The following is a 17,443-nucleotide window of genomic DNA, read 5'->3' as shown; positions in this document are numbered from 1 at the left end:
AAAAAAGTTCAAAAATGGGTTACCGATTCAATCAGAGATACTAAGCGATATACTAATTTCAGAAAAACAAGGTTTCTTTGTGAAAATCACATAAAAATTAGAATTCAATGTGTACTTAAACGCATTTTCTCCTACAGATTTGAGCTCCAGTATTTTGTAGGCATATTGATACTAACTGAAGACATGCATGAGTAAAGAAATGTGTGAAACGTTCCACACTATGTTTAAATAATATCTAGTCACAATACAGATACATATCATCATTCACCAAGGGGCTATCTGGAGCTATGGAAAACCAACACTTTCTCCAAGTGCTTGAAAGATCTACAAGTATCCATATAGCTATGCCTTGGCATTACCATTTCTGCCCTTACCCTGAACTGGCCCACTGTAATCTCCACATGAAAACTCTGAAGCCTATGATACCACTGATGTTAATTCCAAAAGGAACCCTTGGGATGTTGTGCTGTCCTTGTTGTCAATATCCATTGATGGATACTGCAGTGACTGCTAATGCTCGCCAAAGTGTTTCAAGTCTGCTGAAGTGAGGAAGTTTCTTAACCTTCAAATTTGTGATATGGCTACGCTCATGAGCTTCAGAGCAATACTTTGAGTTCTAGGAGTACTACAGTAATTTTTAAAATTGAAATAGTCCTTTTAGTTTTTTCCTTAGGAATATACAAGGGCTGAGCCAGAGATTTATTGGACCAAAAGACATACCTCTACTGCCATGCATTCTTATACTTGGAAACACATAAAATGTTCTTAAACTGTCTTTCCCCTTAGAAGCAGTATATCACGTTAAGAGCCTACTTAGTTCCTATATTATATATTATATAGGTCCATATGGACCTATATATAATAAAATTATACCAAAGGCCTTCCATATGTGCCTAGGCTTATCCAGATCCTAGGAAAAATAGTGGACTAAAGCTGAGAATCTGACAAATTGGGTCTGGAGCATGTATATGTCATTTTTCTTACATTATTATATATATAATGAAATATTTCCATAATTACATTTTTCCCAGAACACACATTTGGAGCCACTGTGTAGAAATGTTCAAAATAACACAGAATTGTAGACAGCGCAGGGTTGGAGGCCTTGGAAATTTTACATTGCCATCTGATCATTAATATTTTTTTAAATCTCTAGATATATTCAAGAACTGCCTTATGAACAATAGAAGATTCTCCAGGTCTTCTCTGATAGTATTCAACTAGACTGAGGGCAACCATGACTTAAAATCTCAGCCTCCGAGAGCACTACCATTCTTTACAGAATTCATTACAGAGCAACAAAGAGACCATTCTAAGCAGAATAGTCAAATACCTAAGCATCTCTGAAGCATGAAATGTACACAGTCCATTTATGCCTAAGGGAAAACAGTATAGCATAAATATGATTTAATAAAAAGACTTATGGAGAGATTATAAAAATTCTGAGTTTGACCTACCCACCAATCAGGTCACTTACCGGATATCTCCTCTAGGCACTGCTTAGCTGTCTTACTGTATGATAAATCCATCTTAGTAGGACTGGTACAGGAATCGGCAGATGGTAAAGAGGTACCTTCATTTTCTGAATGTGCTCTGAAATTAACCAAGAAGACAGAAATACCAATTGCTGTCACCAGCGACTCATCAAAGTTCTCTAGTACAAGAAGAAATCAATGTATTAAAAGTTTTCTATGAAGGTAAGTGAGCATTTCTTTACGTCTGGGACATTCCAAAGCTGTCTATCTACAGGAGAATTTCCTTACTTTTCATATACAACCCAAGTTGTAGTGAGGTATTAAATCTGATTTCTTAGACTTTTCTAAGTTTGAAAGCTTGTAATTACCAATAATTGACTGCACTTTTTTGGGCAAAAGACTTGAAAAGATTCTTTTTTTTTTGCTGTCTCAGAGGAAGTCTGGCTAAACTGTGTTCTTCTGAGAATAATAAAAGCACTGAAAACACCCCTAAAATTATTTTTTCCATGCACATTCTATAAAATATATCCTAAAACACAAAGTATAAGTAAAATAAATATTGACTTTGCTATGGGCAATAAATGTCACTATGATGTCTTGATTTCAGAAAAATTAAAGTCAATCAAAAACAAATTCTCATTCTGACAACCCCCTTTTATAATATGTTTTATAGTTGTGTATATATGTTCATGGGTATGTATTTGTGTGTGTGATTAACATGTAAAGAGTAGGTCTAATCAAATAAAAAGCACTCCACAGAGGGACTGCATACGTTTTGATATTCCAATCTTCATGCATTGCTTCTTCCTTTTATGCACAGGCAAACGTTTTAAGAGGCACTATCTTTCCTTATGCAGCTTCAAAATCTACATATATTTGGTCAAAAACACCACATCTTTAGAAAGTCCACAGCGTGAACGACAAGAGAAAGAAGGAGACAAGACAATACAGCATTGTACACTGGACTTTGTTCTTTATAGTTATCTCATTTGCTCGGAGTCCCATTCCTAGTACTGAGTTTGGACCATGGCAAGTGATCACTAAACATTTCTTACTTTAAAAAAATCTAAAGAGAATATTTATATGTGAAAGAAAAATTCAGTATATCTTTAAATCAATTTTCGCTTAATATGTTACTTTTATTCTAAATCCTGGTTTTGTTTGAGAGAAAATAAAGTGCAATCATTGATGCCAGAAATATTTTCTATTTATCTGATGGGTCTAAAAACTCTGAAACGCTCATTAGGATTTTAATAAATCATGGAAAACTATATGCTGTATGTATGTATGTATATAGGAATTGACATATTAAAAGAAAGATAGAGCCATGCAAGAATTCATACAAAGCTGTGCCTTGACCTCCAGTGATTTCTGGCAGACATTCCTAGCTTATTGTAACTTAAAACTAAATATAAGGAGCACAGCAAAATTCAGAAGAGGACATGCTGTTCAAATGACAGGATATACCATTAAGGCCAGTAAAAATTTCAATGTTGTGAAAATCAACAGACATTTTTAGTCTTCACCTTCCTTGATATCTTGGTAGCATTTAGAATAGCAGACCATTCCTCCCTTCATGAAACTCTCCTTCCTTGGCTTCTATAATAAAAAATTTCCAGTTTGTTCCCCATTCTCTCTGGATGCTACTTTTTTTCTCTTTGTTCTCTTTTACCCAATCATTAAATGTCATGGTTGTCGGTAGTAAAAAAGAAGGGCAAAAAGTTGGGGGTTCCTCAAAGCAATATCCTAAGCTTCTTCCAGTTTGCATTGTACAGTCTCTCCAGACGATCTCAAACATACCTATTGTATTAGTGATGGCCTATCCACACATGAAGTCCAAATTCAAACTCTAACCCAGAACTTTTCTCTGAATTCCAGATGTGAATCATAACTGTCTAATTGACATTACCTCTTGATTATCACAGAGATAACTCAAACCCATCTTGTACAGAACTGAACTTGTGATATTTTCTCAACAAACCTGGTCCTTGTTCATAGCGCCCCTGGGTGAAACCTTCAGGGAGCCTGAGAGGCTTTGCATGGTCTGATCTCTGTCTGCCTCTCCAGTATCATCTTGCACTGGACTCCCCTTATCTCTCTCCCCTGTGGTCACAAGAATCTTCTACCCACATCCTATAGCTCCTGGCCTCAACAGGTCCTTTCTACTTGAATATTTTCCTTCCCACGACATCCAATTAAATTTCTCCCTTCAAGTCTCAGCTCAAGTGACTCTTTCTTAAAGAACCATCGCTAATTTTCAGGTGAAGTCCCAAGTTACAAATACTCATTTCTCCCTGTACTTATCTTGAGCACTTCATACTCTCGTAACATGACATTTGTGTAATTATTTGATAAATGTTCATCTTCCATACTAGAGTCCATTCTCGATGTTTAAGCTCATCATTGCACCCCAATGCCTAGCCACATGTCTAGCAGATATGCTGCACTCTGCAAATATTTGATAACTGAATGAATAAATCTTATCAGTAGTGATCATAAAATAGTGTCATTGGTGGGTAAAGCATATAGAAGGAAGCATGGTATAATGGTGCATGCTTTGCATTTGGTTGTAAAACAGCTCTCTCACTAAACAGTTATTAACTCACGTGACCTTGCTAAGTGACTTAGCCTCTCTGAACCTCAATTTGCTTATGTGTAAAAGGCAAAGAAAAATATGTTCCTCGCAAAATAATTGTGAGCTCAAGTGTTGTTATTACTAAAGGCCCGGAAAGGCATTCTCCTGAGGCATGTGGGATTCCGGTCAACGTTAAAATGTGGGGAATATATCCGGCTCTCTGGGCTATTTCTTTTCTTCTCTGGCCCCCAGGGTCTCCAATGTCCCCTGTCTATTGCCCCTCCCCACTCACTTCTAAAGTTCATTATCATCTATTCTTCCACTTGGGCTCTTTCCTTGTGAGCCACTGTACCACCCTGGCTTATTCCTTAGCCTAATGTCCATGAACGAGGGGAAAAGATTCCTCTGAAGTTTTCTAAGGATTGTTATTACTTGCTGAAGCCGTTTAAATGGAGAGTATGGAGTGAGATAGGACACCCCAGGGAAAGCTTACTGGCTGCTTGCCAAGAAGCCTCAGAGAGGCATGGTGCCTGGGTGACCTGGCTGGGAGCCAGGGTTGGCCTACAGTCATACAGGCTCAATTCACAGACCGGTTTCTCAGATGCTGAGTCACATAAAGTAGTTCACTGGGATGGCTGTCTAAAGCCCAATGCCAACTGATTTTTACTAGAACAAGACCAGAGCAATTACAGGAACCAGAATACTTGTAGCCATGTTAGTTATAAAGATGCAGAGCATCTCCCTCTAGGAAAATCTCTATGGAGCAAGAGAATATTCAGAATGTGTTTTGGGAGTCGAGTTCTTTCTTTGCTGCAAATATACAGATCTTAAAAAATATTCCTCAGTGTATGGCTATCTTTCTCAATGTATGAAACCTAGTACTCAATTCCATTGGCTAAGTCCCCACCCTCTGATAAAAAAAGTATTCAAACTTTGGTCTTAGAAACCTTTGTTTTACTTTATTTTTTAATGTGGCAGTGAACGTTTCTGGCTGATTTATTCTTTAATTTTTTTTTTTTTTTTTTAGTTTAGGTCACAAGAGAAAATCTTATTTATACCATATTTTCAAGTTCTTTGGTGTATGTTTCACAGTGTTCCCTATCTGAGTTACCTACATTAGAAATGATAGGGCAACAGACTGATCAAGGGAAGGAACATGGTGAAGTTAAACTTCAAATAATTATAAAAAGATCTCAGAAATTATCTTTGGTTTGTATTCACATGTAAATGGGTCCAGATCCCCTGCTCTATATATGTTACAAGACATTGATTTCTCCAGGATTTCTACCTCATTATTTGTTAAAGTGGAATCAGAGTTTAACTCCAGTCTCCAGAGGGACAATCAAAGGCAACTGGTAAAGATTTAACTTTTATACAAATGATCAAAGAAGTTCAGTTTAATCTCTGAAGGCTCTAAGCATGTCCTCTATTTTTGTGCATGCTTCATTCCAGTAAAATAACAGGTTTTGGTGTTGATTCATAAAACAATTTACGAAGACTTCAGAATCAACAGTGTTCTCTAACCAAAAGGTAGATATTGCAGTGGCATCATTCACTGTTCCCATGTAAACCGATATTGCATTCCTCTCATATTGACTGGGAAAAGGAAAAAATGATTCAAAATATTTAGAAGACATCATCCTGTGCAGACTATCTTACTGTGCATTTACAACATGGTCAACATGTTATAAGCACTTACTGAAACTGTAAGATAGGGCATTGCAAAAACACCATTTAATTTATTTAGAGTTCTAATAAGCTAGTGCTAGTGTCTGTTACTAAGAGTCCTAGTAGTTAAAGGTCTAGGTTTCACCAATAATTAACATAAAAGCTAGTTCTTGTTTATGTGCACTTACTATATGCCAAGTACTATGCCTAGTGTTTTATCTAGGGCATATCACTCAAACTTCACAACAATTGTGTTGCTATGGACTGAATATCTGTTTCCTCCCAAAATTCATGTGTTGAAACCTAACCCCCACTGTAATGATACTAGGAGATGGAGCCTTTGGGAGGTGATTAGGTCATGAGGATAGAGCCCTCATGCATGTGATTAGTGCCATTACAAAACAGACCTTGGAGAGCTCCCTTGCCCCTTCTGCCATGTGAGGACAGAGTGAAAAGATGGTCATCTATGAACCGGGAAGCAGGAGCTCACCAGATACCAAATCTACCGGCACTTCGATCTTGGACTTCCCAGCCTCCAGCACTATGAGAAATAAATGTTTGTTGCTTCAGCCACCTAGTCTATGGTGTTCCTGTTAGAGCAGCTGGAACAGACTAAGACACCTGTAATTTAGGTGCTGTGGATAAACTGAGGCTTCTAGAGCTGTAATAATTTGCCCTGTGTAACAAACTGGGAGATACTTAACCTGTACTTAAACCTGGACGCTTCTAAATATTGTTTTATTAACCACTACCCTACAATTTAATTCCATCCAAATGTCTCTGGACATTGAGCATGTTAATGTATGTGATCTCTCCTTAGCTGGCAGATAGCTTAGTCACTAAGTTATTAACAGACAGTACTTGAATGTGACAATACCCAATGGCCTAACCTTAATTTTACTCTTTACTACCTTAAATTTTTACTCCTAAGAAAAGGAAGCTATTATACATGCCATTTAAAGGAACTCAGCAATACATCTAGATACTATCAATCTTTAGATTTCCAATTTCATAAATAGGGGTGTTGCATATTGGTTTATATTAAAAATACACCCATATGAATTCATCTTGATATGGATATACTAGTCACAAATGTGGACACAGACAAAGCTGGTTTGAGTCAGCAACATTAACTAATGGTCTTATAGTTCCTCCTTTATAAACCCAACCTAAAAGAAAGAAAAACAAATATCTTTCCCAAACCAGCTCTCTCTTTCTTGGTGGGGAGGCAGACAGGTGACAGACAGGGCCAAGGCCAGGAATCTGTCGGAGTGAAGAGTAGCTCAGTGTGGATGGGAGATTTGTTAGATTTGTATGCTAGGGGTCGGGGGGCTGAGCAAATAAGAAAACATATTGAGTATAATGGGAGCCAGGTTTCTCCGCTGACAAAGGAAGGTGCAAGTATGGAAAGGAGAAAGCAAGCATAAACTCTGTGTGTTGATTTGGAATTGGAGGCGCTGTGAATTTATGGTTATATACCCATCTCTCTCTCTCTCTAATAGATAGCTCATTGATATTGAGATAAATACATGTGTAGGGACTTCTCTGGTGGCGCAGTGGTTAAGAATCTGCCTGCCAATGCAGGGGACACGGGTTCGAGCCCTGGTCCGGGAAGATCCCACATGCCGTGGAGTAACTAAGCCCGTGCGCCACAGCTACTGAGCCTGCGCTCTAGAGTCCGCGAGCCACAACTACTGAGCCCGCGTGCTGCAACTACTGAAGCCCGCGCGCCTAGAGCCCATGCTCCGCAACAAGAGAAGCCGCCGCAATGAGAAGCCCGCGCACCGCAATGAAGAGTAGTCCCTGCTTGCCGCAACTAGAGAAGGCCTGCGCACAGCAACGATGACCCAACGCAGCCGAAAATAAATAAATTAATTAATTAATAAATTTTTAAAAAAGGAAATAGGTTTAAAAAAAATATGTGTGTGTCTGTATGAGTGTGTGTGTACCTACATATATTTTACTATTTAGGAAAGCTAGGAGCAGTGAGATCTGGTTCCTAAATATTACTCTTCACAAAAGAAATCAGGGCACCTTAGATAAAAGCTAAAGCCAAGGCAGTGAGAGAACAAGATGAGCCTAGATTGCCTTGAGCCAAAAAGAAACAAAGTTCTCAAAGAATAATGGGGCAGAAGCCAGCTTGAAGGGGATCCCAGTAGCCAAAACTGGGAAATTCTAAACATCAAAATAAATAGTCATATTGATGGATTATAATCCACTGAAGACAATAGGAATCCATTAGTCCACAAAATTCAAAGAGAGGGAGAGGGAAAGAGTACAGGAGAAGGAAAAGGAGGAGGGGGGAAGGAGAGGGAGGAAGAGGGGGAGAAGGAGAAAAATAAGAAAAGGACATCATTTTCTTAAAGTTGAATGGCAAGGCATAAATGCAGAAGGAATAATGGAATTAGAAATCACATGACATCCATTGGAGTAAACTATTAATTTAGGCAAGAAACCTCAATGGATGCTAAAACCTATGGGTGAAAGCAGATCAACTGTGGCAAACATCATCCCAATCAAGCAATCAAATTCAACACCACCAAAATGGGGAATATCAATAATGTTGATACCTGATAGGAAGGCAATGGAAAAAACACAGTATCATTTCTGTGATATTATATATATCTAAATCTATATACATTTATATATATTTATATATATATATATATATCTGCAATCACGAGAAAATATCAGACAAACCCACATTAAGAATCATTCTATAAAATGCTTGCCTTCAACATATCAATGTCACGGAAGTCAAGGAAAGATTAAAGCACTGTTCCAGATCGAGGGATGTTAGGAAGACATGACGACTGGGTACAACGTTCATCCTGCATCGCTACAAGTGCTATCTCTGGGACAATTTGTGAAACTTGAAGAAAAAGGTCTCTGGGTGCTCTGAGTTAAATGTATATGGGAGTTCTTTGTACGATTCTTGCAAATTTTCTGTAACGTTAACAGCTTTTCCAAGAGAAGATAAAATACAGAAAAAAGAAACAGTTGTGGTTTGGTTGGGCAATCTGGCGCTGAACCTCGTAAGCTAAATACAGAAAGGGCAGTTTATCAAGCTTCTCTGTGGGGAGAATTGCCAACTCATAGCAGTCTTCTACACAACAGACCCTCTTCCAGCATTGGCTCTGCATTCCAGCTTAAAAATACTGCTGTGTGAGGGAGGTTAAACTGCTACCCAATGCACAGATATATATCAAACCCAGCCAAAGACAAGTTTGCAAGACAAGCATTCAGTAAGCTTTAGTTTGTGCTGATAACCAAGTTTGCCCAGTTCACATAAAACCACAATTGCAGTATAATCTGTAATAATAGCTGCAGGGCTTACAAAAGCTTTATCTGCAAGATGGTTACATGCTCCACATTTCAAACTTCATAGACTCGCAGCTCCTCCTACTCAATCTACTGGCTCAACAAATAAGCCAAACTTAAAACCATGTGAGTAAGCATTTTCAAAACTAATGTTTTGTATTCTTTGCCTTTCAGAATATAATATATTCAAGGGCCAATTTTCCATGTCACTTTCTAGGTAAATCTGAAATCTCACAAAAACTGTTACAACAAAAATCTTTCCTGAGAACCCTTGATGTTGTTATATAAGACAAATCATATTATACCAATTATATATATACATATACATATACATATAGAGTAACAAAAGGAAACCTCTAAATTCAGACTTTCTTGACCTAATTTTACAAATCAAGTGTGTACAGAGGGTTTCCGCTTATGTTTAACTAATGGGTTTAAGAAGCACAATGATTTTCTTCTCTGTTTAACAATGTTTTGCCTTATCTAAAGGTTGGGTTCCTTTTTCTTCTTCTGTGAACTGTCCTCACCCTGATTCTCTCCCTTTGCCTTTAGATGTTTGCGTTATGTCCAATGCACTGATTTCTTGACATTTACTACATACAAATGGTCAGAAAATAACAAAGAGCATGTAGACCTCAAACTAGCAAGTTATGAATCTGGTTAATAGCTATTTTGAAATTTATTGGGGGCTGTTAAAAATACTGAGGTTTAGAGAAAATGTGCACGCCTTTCTTTCCTCCTTGACTAAGGAATCACTTCACAACTTTACTTCACATATCTCTGCAAGCACAAGAAATATAGCTGTGAAGTAATGAAAGTAAAAACAATGGAAGAAAAAAAATGGCACATCAAAAGAGGGGAGGCAATCTTGAAGGTCCAGAGGAGCTGAGGTAACAATTTTTGAGCTCCAGGAAAGGAAAGCAAGTTTGAAGAATACAGCATAAAGGGCAGACACCAAGAAAGAAGAGGAACAAGGAAAAGTAGGTTTTTTCTTCTTAACTATGCTCTTCCTCTCCTTGCTATAATTGGTACCTCTAATTCAAGTCTTAACAAATCTAACTCTGAAAGTCTGTAAATTTCTCCTTCATCCAGCCATTGAACCCGGTGTATCCTACCCTGACCTCTCCCACTAACAATTCACTTACACAATAAAGACATAGTAATTTTCCAGATTATGCTGCACACACACACAAAGTCCAAGTTCTTGACATTCAAGAATTTCTACTAACACACCACTGTAAAGCAACTATACTCCAATAAAGATGTTAAAAAAAAAAAAAAAAGAATTTCTACTACAATCAGGTTCCAATCAATCTTCATTTTCCAGGAAAGCTAATCTCCTTGCCAACCACCTTACACATCTTGTGTTTACCCTATTTATTTGGTTCCTTTAGTCTTACATTTCCTTTCCTGTCCCCCTCATCTCCGAAAGCCCAAATCCCACTTCTCTTTCAGAATTCAGCTTAAGTGCCACTTTCTCTGATTCCAACAACTAGCGGTAATTTTCCATTTTTTGAAGTCTCGGTGTACAAAATCTGGTTCACTGCTGGGGGAAATGTTTACATTTCCTGCTTCATTCTGTAGTTATGTTTCAGTCAGTCTCTTGCCTACTACATTGTGGACCATGGAAGGGAAATAACATATGGGATGTGTGATGTTTCACTCTAACCGTGATGCCTTACACAGTAAATGTATTTAGTAGGTAGTCGAAAGAGGAAAAGAATAAGTGAATGAAGGTCCCGAAGAGAAGACATGGTTTCATTCTATAAACAGTTTAAAGCTGTTTACATTTCAACTAAACCCTACCATTTATAGGAATAAAAGACTTCTGAATTTTTCTTATTCCATTGTACATTTTTGGTAGTGTTTCTACTCTTCTATAGCAGATGAGTCTAACCCATGATGATGGTGTTTCATTCAACAATTTTTATTTGGTTCCTATTGTAGGTAGGCTCTGTCCTGGGCAATTACGCTACTAAATAAAAAAAGACAAGATGCTTGTTTTTCATTGAGTTTATGTTATAGTCGGAGGTGGCTGAAATCACACTTGTTAATAAGTAAACAAAAAGCCAGTGGATGGTGATAAACTCTATGAATAAAATACAAGAGGACAATGGCATATAATTTTGGCGAGACGCATTGTGAGTGTTCCTTCAGACTAGATGTTTGGAAACAGCTTGTGTGAAGAAGTAGCATGTAAGCAGAGTTCTGATGAGAAGGAGGCTGCTTTGATCCAGAAGAGAGTCCTTATACGCAAAGAGAACATCTATGACAAAGTCCCCAAAGCAGGACAGGTTAGTTTGTTAAGAAACAGAACGAAGGCAGGGAGGCAGTGAGCGTAGTTTAAGGGCTAGATAGAGGGCAGGATTATGTAGGAACTTGTAGGACTTGGTAAGATGCTTAGGTTTTACTTTTCAAGTGTAATGTAAATCCATTAGATGGTCTCATGAATTTAAATGACACGCAATTTATACTTTTAGAAGATTAGAGTCCCTGCTGTGTGAAGGCTGCTACTGGAAAGGACCAAAAGTGAATGCTGGAAGACTCATTGGAAACTAGGTGAAAATTGGTGGTGCCATGATCAGGGGAAGGCAGGGTGGAAATGGAAAGAAATGCCCAACTGAGGGTATGTTTTGGAGCAAGAGCCAATAGGACTAGCTGAATACAAGATGTGTTGGGAGAGAGTGAGCGAGAGAGAAGAGCAAAGTATGGATTCATTCCAAATTTTCTTCCTAGGCTCCCATTCAAGTAATCATGAATTCTAACCTCTAGTCTTTAGCAGTTTTGGTTACTAGCATTTTGCATAGCACTTCGTAATTTGCCTGTTATTTTTTCCAACATGCTTGGATTGTAAAATTGTAGAATGTCAAATTTGGATGATGCCATAACATTCCTCCTTCCACCTGACAAATTCTAACTCATCCTTTAAGTCTCATCTCTTCTCTTACCTCTTCTGTAATGCATACACTGACTCCACCCTCATGTAAGATTCAGGACAACTCTTCTACCTTATTTGTTGCATACACTTCCATGACAGCAATGATGTTTTAAGTTCTTGATTAAATTCTTTTTATTATCACCAATAAAACTGAGCTCCCAGAGAGCAGATAATTTTTTTTTTTTTTACTCTTTGTAACTCTTATTACATAGTATTTGCAGAATGAGTGATGAGTACATAAAAGAAAAAAATATTTGGTGAATTCCCTTAACTTAAACTATGGCAACTGGTCACTGTATCACTTCTTAAAAATCACCGGTAGCCACCTGCAGCACTTAAAAAAGGCAGGCTATTCCATTCACACAGGTCTACTTATTGGGAACTTCTTATATTGAGCTAAAATCTTCTTAAAGTTTTCACCTTTGATTTTAGTTATATCCACTCATTAAATGGATAAAGATATGCCCAGTTCAAAACTACTTTTATCACATAGTAGTGATAAATGAGTTACAAAAACTTAATATAGAATATCCTTGCACTGTGCAGGAAGTAGGACTAAAATGGAATTCATTAACTTCCAGAACTCCACATTATATTTATAGGCCTCTGAACATTCAATTTGCAAGAAAGAGTATTATGAAGCATATATTAAGGTCCCAGAAGGAATAATTAATAACCAGCATGACCTAGAAGTGGGCTGAGAACCGGGGAAAAATATCACCATCACCCATGGATCTTCCCATTATATAGAGGTTATTTAATTTTCTTTAAATATCAAACATATGTATGTTTATACATATATATACATATATATGTATTTTAAAGTTATTCTACTTAAAAGCAATTAAGTGTTTCCTAATATAAATGAATTCTGATTGCGATATCTGCAAATCTGCTATTGACATTTTCCCAGCCAGAATTTTCCTAGTAACAATAACTCTTATTTCTACACATACAGCAAGAACTGCTAAGCAAAGGAAGGCACACTACAGATTGAGGCATATATGGATTCAAAGGCAAACTCCTGCCAGGTCTGTGGCTTTAAGAGATTATCGTTATTCTGCCTTGAAATCGCTGCTTCTTCATCTCTGTAAAATGGGGTAACATTCCCTTGTCATGGGTTTATGACACAGTTTAAATGAAAAAAATGAACATAAATTTTGTAATACAGACTTGTATTAAGTAAGCATTCAACAAATACCATTATAAAATAGTAAATTATTACTATTATTGTATCAAATGATTAGCAACTCCAGAAAAGTCTGTCAGGGATTTTGCAAGAGAAATTCTTAAATGGTGTTGGAGTAGTCAGAGTTGAAAGGACATCAGGGGTCACATAAGCCAGATGACATGACTCTATGATATCTCTTTCACTGACAGTTAAGAAATTTGAATATTGACTACTCAACCTTAAGAGGATTTATATTATCATTTACAAAATTATTCTGAATTCATAAAAGACTTCAAGCAAACTTTTCCTCATATGTAGACTATGATGTGACATTTCTTATTAGATGGTTTTATTTATTTTCAACTACTTTATATTATTGATAATAAAACAAATAATTACTGACATTTATAAGCAATTTATTCTGAATCTGGCTCTGTGCTGAAGACTTTACACAAGATTGCCTTATTTAATCTTTAAAACAACCAAATGAGGTAGATATTCTTCTACCACACTTTACAGAATTAGAAACTGAAGTCTGGGGAAGGTCATTTACTGTGTGGCAGGTACTGTTCTGAACCCTGTATAAATATCAACTCATTTAATCTTCAAAACAGCCTTATGAGGAAGCTTCTATTATTATCATGCCCATTTTACAGATTATAAAAATTGAGTCTCAAGAGTCTTTAAATGCATTACACAAAGTCACATGACTAATAAATGGTGTCATCAAGATACCAACCCAGGCAACCTGGCTCTTGGGGCCATTGTCTCAATAATACAAGGTGCAGTTTCTGAACCATGGTAGAGCAAACGGACTCTACAGCCTGTAATCCTAGCTACTTGGCTATATTACCTCACTTTTACAATCTCCGTTTTAAAGAGGGCAAAAAGAAACTCAAAGAGGCTGGAGGATTTGGCAGTCACACGGTAGATTCACACTTTAACCTCTAAACTGTGCTGCTTCCTCTTTCAGATAGCAAAGGTTACACTGTCAAATGAAAATCACTAAATCCGTACCCACTGGATATGTTATTGCAAACAACCAAAGAAGTTTGCTGCTACTTATAGGAAGAAGCTTGCTAAACTGGTGGATATGTTCTTTTTGCTTAGATTTAGACTTTCCTGTGAAATTCATCCGTGGTGATTTGAAATGACTGATGTTCTTACAGAATACATTTGAGAGTGACAAGTGTGCTGAGAATGACATATTTTAAACTTTATAATTTTTTCTTATATTTTTGAAACGTGGATTATGATTTTGACATCTGAAATTCTCCTTTGTCAGATAGGGTCTCTGGAGCTAGAAGGATCTGCAGACTCCCATTGTAATACAGGTGGGACAGGCGCGACCTAGAGCAGTCCCCCTCAGCCATTGGCTGGCACCGCAGTGGGCCCCTCCCCCAAGCGAGCGACCATTAGTGAGCAACTGTCAATGAGCAACTGACTGTTAGTGGTCCCACTCAGCCATTGGCTGGCACTGTAGTGGGCCCCTCCCCCTCCTCCGTAGAAAAAGAGCAGCCCAGAGAATGCGGACTGAGGGAAAATGTTTTTTTGCGACTAGGGTGCCATCTTCTCGGTCTGCTGGCTTTCTGATTAAAGTCGTTATTCCTTGCCCCAACAACTCATCTCCCGATTTACTGGCCTGTCATGTGGCAAGCAGAGCAAGCTTGGTCTCGGTAACACCATGTGATGCAGATACAAAGGTTTTAAATGAATTTTTGCTATTAAAGTCAGAATAGCAGCCTTAAATGAGGTAGCCTAAGACCTGAAATTCAATAATTATGCATTTGTTTGGATGAGTACATAAAGCCCCAGAAAAAAGTCACTTAAAGCACTTAGGTTTTTCACTGAGGGAAAACAAATCATTATAATTATTTTCTTTACTTAAAAACTCATATATTTAATAAATTTAATAAAATTTGAAACTATATAATCGTGACCTTTTCCTATTTGCAGCAGATCCTACATCCTGTTTTTCCTGTTGATGAACCTGCCAAAGTCGCGGGCATTATTCCTCCCTAGCCACCTCTTCACTGAAAGGACAGTGGATAAAAACGGAGACACAGCAGCACTGACATAGTCCTAATCGAGTAAAACTTACCACAAGACAATAGGCAAAGTGTGTTCTTTTTACAACTGTCTAGTAGGATATATATTTTAAAATATAGCATGTGCTATGTATTTTAATAAATGAAAAATAATACACATATATAACAAAAATTTTAATAAAGTTAAATATAATAATTATATAGATTATTATTTTTGCCTGGAAACAACAGGCCTAGCTGTGGAAATTAATATAAATTTTATGTTGGGAAAGCAACGCCTTATAAACAACATTTAACAAACATGTACAGTGTGCCAGAATATATAATAAGCATCTTATATGCATTATGCCTGTTATTCTTCCCAACTCTACAAGGTAGATACTATTATTTCTATTTGACAGCTGCAAATGAGACTAAGAGATGTTAAATTCTTTGTCCAAAGGCATATAGCTGGTAAGTGGCAGAGCTGGGCATTAAGTCTATATCTGCCCGATCCCAGAGCGTGCCCCCTTAACCATTATGGTTTACTTTTTCTCATGCGTGAAAACAAAAATATCTCTCAACTCTATAAAAATGAGAATTATTTTAAAAGACTAATAATAGAAATAATAGTAGTAAAAGTAATAGACACAGGGAAAAGTCATGACATCTGGGTTCTATTTTCCCTTTGACGACAAGTAGGTTAACTTTCAAAGGCCTCGGTTCTTGCGTGGGGGGGGGGGGGGAGGGGAGGGGGGAGGGGAAGGAGATGAGGACTAACAGATTGGAGGATATGGGAGGCTTTCTTTTAAAAATTTGAATTCTAGGCCTCTCTCTCCAGCATGAAACACCGTTCCCAAAATGACTATGTGAAATAGGACTCCGCAACCTTCCTTATTATGTATACTCTTGAGAATGCAGACCTGTCAGTGTTTACAGCTGTGGACCCGCGGAGCCCGCCTTACCTATAAATGAACGGAGCCACGGTGGCAGTATTTGGGTGGTTGTGTTGCTGCTGCTGAGGGAGCTGGACGGCTCCATTTCCCACGCTCTGCGCACTGCCTTGCGCCGCTGACCCAGCACAGGAACCCGCCGGAGAAGCGTGGCTAGCTTCCCTTCCTTCCAAAGGAGCAGGGCAGTTGGATGTGCTTGCTTTCTCAGTCGTTACGGGCTTAGGGAAGGACTGGGAAGGGCTTCCCTTGGTAGTCCTGAATTTTTCAGACTCTTTGTTTGCTGAGCCTCCCGGTGAAACAGTTTGCTTTGCTGTTGGCACCTTTGAGCCCGGTTTTGGAATCCCACTGGAAGAGGGGATTAAGCTTTCCTTCTTGGCTGCTGTCGTCTTGCTGCCCTTTGGGATTAAGCTTGCAATTTTAGAGGTCTTTTTTGGAGTCGTCTCCGCCACCTGATCTTTCTCGTCCTTGACTGGTTTTTCAGTGCAAACTTTATTTTTGTCCCTGTTCTTTTCCTCTTTTTCCTTTGGCTGTAGCAAAGACTTTTTATTGCTGAGATTTTTGCTTCCAGCTTTTGGAGGGGCTAATTTCGGTGACACTTTGGGGCTGCTATTGGTTGAGCCGCCACTATTCAGACCACTGTTAAAGCCTTCCATTTCACCAGATTCAGATAAGGCATCGTCCTCTTTCCCACCCTCACTGGGTCCTGAACTGGGAGGTTGCAGGGGGCGTAAAGCAGTCCGTGTATTGACCAGCTTGAATTTCTCAAGCATGGATTTCTGTCCCGAGGGAGCTGCTTTGCCCCCGTCTGAGGCAGGGGGCTTCAGTCTGTCTGCAGATGGTGTGGGAGAGGTGGCTGGGCTCGACTGCTTCACGGTCAGCATGGTGGAGGTGGCGCTGTGCTTGGCGTTCATGGACTTGCTGCGCCACGGCTTGCTGGTGCTCGGAGAAGGGATGGCAGAGGCCGGGGGCTGCCCAGCGGTGCCGGGGGGCTGCGTGCTACCACTCACACCTGAAGATGGTTGAGGTCCTTTGGAGGAATCTGGACGTGGTTAAGAAGAAACATTGTTAAAAAGGCTGATTAGTTTTTGATCACTTATGTCACACCACTGAGTATTTCTAACTATAGGCACAAGGAAGTTTCTTTCCTCTGAACTGGAAACGGACATGCTATGTGGCATCAATCACTTCTGTAATGTGGTGGTTTTTGTACCATATATCAAACATTCAGTGTCTGAGGGACAGTGATTTTTGGGGGAAAAAAACACAACACTTTTTTTCCCTTCTAAAATTATTCTTAGCCAAATGAATTTTGCTG

The 17,443-nt window shown here is 38.4% G+C and overlaps 1 protein-coding gene across 5 annotated transcripts in view; it reads right to left on the bottom strand.

Annotated features, from left to right (window-relative positions):
* Nucleotides 1-17,443, bottom strand: part of NAV3 (neuron navigator 3) — a 584,734-nt gene that overhangs the window by 170,301 nt on the left and 396,990 nt on the right. For all 5 annotated transcript variants that reach the window (XM_059936568.1, XM_059936565.1, XM_059936566.1 and 2 more), the window contains exons 8-9: nt 16,141-17,167; nt 1,478-1,593 (exon numbers count right to left, since the gene is read on the bottom strand). In XM_059936568.1, coding sequence (XP_059792551.1) covers nt 1,478-1,593; nt 16,141-17,167 — 1,143 coding nt within the window. The remainder of the gene's footprint in view (nt 1-1,477; nt 1,594-16,140; nt 17,168-17,443) is intronic.

Source organism: Balaenoptera ricei, chromosome 10 (assembly GCF_028023285.1).
Source record: "Balaenoptera ricei isolate mBalRic1 chromosome 10, mBalRic1.hap2, whole genome shotgun sequence".
NCBI lineage: Eukaryota > Metazoa > Chordata > Mammalia > Artiodactyla > Balaenopteridae > Balaenoptera > Balaenoptera ricei.
This window is presented reverse-complemented; position numbering and strand designations above follow the sequence as displayed.